The 5,521-nt window shown below is 44.6% G+C and overlaps 1 protein-coding gene across 1 annotated transcript in view; it reads right to left on the reverse strand.

The window, feature by feature from the left end:
• LOC128692485 (uncharacterized) overlaps positions 1-5,024 on the reverse strand; it is a 12,470-nt gene extending 7,446 nt beyond the window's left edge. Inside the window, exons 1-3 of the mRNA XM_070090129.1 lie at positions 4,943-5,024; positions 3,833-4,149; positions 1,805-2,001 (exon numbers count right to left, since the gene is read on the reverse strand). Coding sequence (XP_069946230.1) covers positions 1,805-2,001; positions 3,833-4,149; positions 4,943-4,958 — 530 coding nt within the window. The 5' untranslated portion in view covers positions 4,959-5,024. The remainder of the gene's footprint in view (positions 1-1,804; positions 2,002-3,832; positions 4,150-4,942) is intronic.
• Between the last annotated feature and the right edge of the window lie 497 nt (positions 5,025-5,521).

Below are 5,521 nucleotides of genomic sequence, written 5' to 3' on the forward strand. Positions count from 1 at the left end.
ATCGTGGGACAGACTTTAGAAACAGGAATGGCAGGCTCAGTTGCGTTGGACTTGTGGAAGTTGGATGTCAGCAGACTTGACAAGCTGGCAGCAGGTTAGTCGCAGGATAGGACAGGCAGGGAAGAACATCAGAGGGCAGCATACTAGTGGTGTTTGGCGCGATTAGGGTGGCAGGTTAGTCGAAGATCCATTATCAAATCTCTTGAAGTTGCTTCTAGAGAGGTGGTATAATTTTGCCTTGTTTCCAAAGGTGAGTCGAAGAGGCTTGAGGAATTCCAGAACTTGGGTGAGTGTGAATTGGTGAGGCTGTTTGTGAGAAAGCTTGACAGTTCCTGCACCGAGGCCTTTGTAGAGTTCAGTGCAGGTCATGGTGTCAGCGTTTGAAGTAGCAGTGTAGAATGTAAGGGTTTTCCCATGTTAGGTAAGACACATATGCAACAGTTAGGTATCTTTATTTCGAAACGTTTCGCCTACACAGTAGGCTTCTTCAGTCGAGTACAGAAAAGTTGATAGAAGCAGAAGAGACTTGAAGACGATGTAATCAGTCCATCAGACTACAGAACAATGCTCTTCTCCATACTGAGGGACTGACCACTGATTACATCGTCTTCAAGTCTCTTCTGCTTCTATCAACTTTTCTGTACTCGACTGAAGAAGCCTACTGTGTAGGCGAAACGTTTCGAAATAAAGATACCTAACTGTTGCATGTGTCTTACCTAACAACCTGTCGGTATTTTATACCATTTTAATGTTCAAGGTTTTCCCATGTTGGTGTGCTAGATTCGTCAATATCTTCATCTTCTGACGTGTAAGGATAGAATTTTACAAGCAATCTTACAAGTTCGTGAGGTAAGCCTTACCTGCGATCTTACAAGCTCATGAGGTAAGACTTCTGATGTTACAAGTCCAAGAAGTAAGACTTACTATCCTACATATTCACTTGCCCACAGATACAGTTTGAAGTTACTGTGGACAAGAGCAACTTTCAAAGTCTAAGTTACTTTGAAAACAGCTTCATCAAGCAAATAATTTGACAGTTTTGTTTAAAGCCGAACTTATCTATATTTAGTAAGTTTATTCAGGTACAGATACACATAAATACAATTACATAAATTATCATACATAGCAACGTATGTGTAGATTCCTTCGGAAAAAAAAGTGAAAGTGACTTACTTTCATTGGGGCTCTTGTATTATTTTGTTTTATCTGCTATCTCCACGAGTGGTGAAAGAAGCTACTCATGGCGAAACGTTTCCTCCAATAAATGTCCTGAACACTGCCGCAGGCCTACTGGCCCATACAAGGCCTGAGGTCTGACCACCTCAAAAAACTATTTCTTCAAAGTTAATGGACAGATACATCGTCTTTAGCTCGTCATCAAGTCTTCTGTCTGTTTTTGACTGAAGACACCTACTGTTTAGGCGAAACGTTTCAATCGGCAATAAAAATATCCAACTGTTGGAGATAAAATACCTAAGTAATAGAAAAATAGACTTAAATGCAGGAAAATGTAATTCTTTATAGACTACGTTTCGCCCACACAGTGGGCTTTTTCAGAGGTTAAGAGTACACGAGTATATACATGGTGGACCTGCGGCCCGTCTCAAATACAACCTACCCGGCGTTCTCCACCTGACTCCACACTATATATACTTACGTACGCTTGACCCAGGTAGATCTGTTTATGACTTGATAAAGTTCACTGTGTGGGCGAAATGTAGTCAATAAAGAATTGCATTGTACTGTATTTGTGTATATTTTTCCATACCCAACTGCTGTACAATGTTTCTGCCTCACTACTTACATAGATATGAGTCCCTCAATGTCGTTGGCCATAGCGCCCACCGCCTCCTCGAAATGCTCAACACTCTCCTCCTTTTCTTCTTTGGCTGCGCCTTTAGGTTTCTCCGGGATTTCCATTTCGTAGGCAAAGGGAATCTCCAGGTTGATGTTGTCAGATGCGTAGACTCGCATCAAGGGAACCAGCAACTTCAGCTCGAGCTGTGGGTTGAGAGAATCTTGTTAGTGTGTGTACTCGCCTATTTATACTCGCCTATTTGTGGTTGCAGGGGTCGATTCATAGCTCCTGGCCCCGCCTCTTCACTGGTCGCTGCTAGGTCCTCTCCCTGCTCCATGAGCTTTATCATACCTCGTCTTAAAACCATGTATGGTTCCTGCCTCCACTACGTCGCTTGCCAAACTATTCCACTTCTTGACGATTTCCTAACATCCCTTTGACTCATCTGAGTCTTCATTTTCCAATTGTGACCCCTTGTTTCCGTGTCCCATCTCTGGAACATCCTGTCTCAGTCCACCTTGTCAATTCCTCGCAGCATTTTGTATGTTGTTATCATGTCTCCCCTGACCCTCCTGTCCTCCAGTGTCGTCAGGCCGATTTCCCTTAACCTTTCTTCGTAGGACATTCCCCTTAGCTCTGCAACTAGTCTTGTTGCAAACCTTTGCACTTTCTCTAATTTCTTGACGTGCTTGACCAGGTGTGGGTTCCAAACTGGTGCTGCATGCTCCAGTATGGTCCTGACGTACACGGTGTACAGCCTTGAACCATTCCTTAATGAGGTACCAGGACGCTATTCTTAGGTTTGCCAGGCGCCCATATGCTGCAGCAGTTATTTGATTGATGTACGCCTCAGGATATTTACTCGGTATTATACTCACACTAAGATCCTTTTCCTCGAGTGAGGTGTGCAGTCTTTGGCCACCTGGCACATACTCTGCCTGCGGTCTTCTTTGCCCTTCCCCGATCTTCATGACTTAACATTTGGCGGGGTTAAATTCGAGGAGCCAGTTGTTGGACCAGGTTTGCAGCCTGTCCGGGTCTCATTGTAGTCCTATCTGATCCTCATCCGATCTAATTCTTCTCATTAGCTTCAAATCATCTGCAAACAGGGACACTTCTGAGTCTATCTCTTCCGCCATGTCAATCACATATACCGAAAAATAGCACTGGTCCCAGGACTGACCCCTGTGGAAGCCCACTCGTCACAGGCGCTCACTCTGACACCTCGTCATGTACCATGACTCACTGCCTCCCTGTGAGGTATTCTCTGACTTATTACAGTGCCCTTCCTGTTATGCGTGCCTGATCGTCTAACTTTTGCACGAATTTCTTGTGAGGCACTGTGTCGAAGGCCTTGCAGTTCAAGAAAATTCAGTCTACTCACCCCTCTCTCTCGTTTCTTCCGTTACCTTGCCATGAAACTTCAGCAGGTTTGTGACACAGGATTTTTCTTCCCTGAATCCATGCTGGTTGCGTGTATAAGCTTGTTCCGTTCCAGGTGCTCCACCACTCTCTCTATAATCTTCTCCATGACTTTGCATACTACACACATCATTGACACTGGGGTCAATTGGAAGCTAAAGACTCAGATGAGTCAAAGGGATGTTAGGAGGTATTTCTTCAGCCACAAAGTTGTTAGGAAGTGGAGTAGTCTGGCAAGCGATGTAGTGGAGGCAGGAACCATACATAGTTTTAAGACGAGGTATGATAAATCTCATGGAGCAGGGAGAGGGAGGACCTAGTAGCGGTCAGTGAAGAGGTGGGGTCAGGAGCTGCGTATCGACCCCTGCAACCACAATTAGGTGAGTACACACCCACACTACCACCAGACCCAAACAGAGACATGACACCTAAGATCATGCTTTAATATTCTTATACGAACGCAATAAACAAACTGGTACCTGAGAGGTTTCGTCGCCTCAGTTGGTTCCAGTATTTGCTCCGACAAATGAACTAAGTAAGAATGCTAAGATACAAATAAATCTGATTTATGAAACGATAAGTGGGTAACACTGTTGATAGTGTTATACACACCTCAATATAGCCTGGGGTTTGAAAGGCTATGCTGTACCTCCTCTTGCGAGGGCGAGGCGAGGTCATACTTATGTTAGGAGAGGTTACGGCATCAGGGATGGTCAGGTTGACGTCGGAATGATGAAGTCTTCCGAGGGAAGTCAAGGTGAGGTCGTGTAGAGAAGTCAAGAGGTCAGGCTGGTTAAGGTAGTCGAGGTCGAGGGTAGAGTGAGTGAGGGCCGACAGGAGGTCATGGTTGGTGGAGATCCACTGTGATGGACTTATACCAACACCACCACCACCAGCTGCTGTCAGCGCCACCACAATCACCACCATACCTGTTGAAAAACCACTTGAGGTCATGAGAGGTATCTTTCTCAATATAATCACCATCTAGCGTTACTTATACCACCAACACCACCAGCAACCACCACCAACACCACCAGCTGCCACCACCAACACCACTACTAACAGTATTGTTGAAGCACTAAGTACTAACAAGAGCCTCTTACTCTCCATTACTTCAACTTTTAAATCACTGCGCAAACTACAATATCCACTGATAATAAATATAGCCGTGCTAGACACGGGGGGTAATATTTATTACCACTATAGTGGACCACGGCAGCAGCGACCACTAACTCACCATGGTGAATAAACTTAAAGTATAATGATAAATAATAATGAGCACTCATATAATGTCTATGTCTAACTGTTAAGTTCATAACAGTCAGACAAATAAGAGCACATAAACGTGCACACAGATTAACAAGCAAGTCAGGAAACTAGAGAAAGTGCAGAGGTTTACAACGAAACTAGTCCCAAAGCTAAGGGGCTGGGGGCTGTAAGGAGAGACTGAAGGAGCTAACCTTGATGACGAAGAGAACAGAAGGACTATAGGGGATATAACAACAAAGTGTAAAATAGGAAGAGGAACTGATAAGACGGATAGGGACAGATTGTTTGAGAGACGGAAAACAGGAACACGAAGGCACAACTGGAAGCTGAAAACACAGATGAGTCAAACGAAGTAAGTATTTAATTACTGCTAAAATTATATGTACTTAGGTAAAAGTTATGTGCATATACATTAAAGTTATGTGTACTTTCCCAAAAGTGATTTGTACTTACGCCAAAGAGGACTCATGAGGAGCGAGACACTGACAATGTTGTAGGGAGGACTTAGAAACACAACACTGACTGTGTGAGTGTCGGAGAGTGAGTGAGGTGATGCTGGACTGAAGACCTCCAAGACTCCTACGACTGGCAGCGCAGGGCAGGACCTTCCAGTTATCTTACACACCTTGTGTGTTCTCTGCTCCCTGACAATAACACGCACTCTTGCAGCTCACTGACAATAACACGCACTCTTCCAGCTCACTGACAATAACACGCACTCTTCCAGCTCACTGACAATAACACGCACTCTTCCAGCTCACTGACAATAACACGCACTCTTCCAGCTCACTGACAATAACACGCACTCTTCCAGCTCACTGACAATAACACGCACTCTTCCAGCTCACTGACAATAACACGCACTCTTCCAGCTCACTGACAATAACACGCACTCTTCCAGCTCACTGACAATAACACGCACTCTTCCAGCTCACTGACAATAACACGCACTCTTCCAGCTCACTGACAATAACACGCACTCTTCCAGCTCACTGACAATAACACGCACTCTTCCAGCTCACTGACAATAAC

The sequence above is a fragment of the Cherax quadricarinatus genome, chromosome 30 (genome assembly GCF_038502225.1).
Source record: "Cherax quadricarinatus isolate ZL_2023a chromosome 30, ASM3850222v1, whole genome shotgun sequence".
Classification (NCBI taxonomy): domain Eukaryota; kingdom Metazoa; phylum Arthropoda; class Malacostraca; order Decapoda; family Parastacidae; genus Cherax; species Cherax quadricarinatus.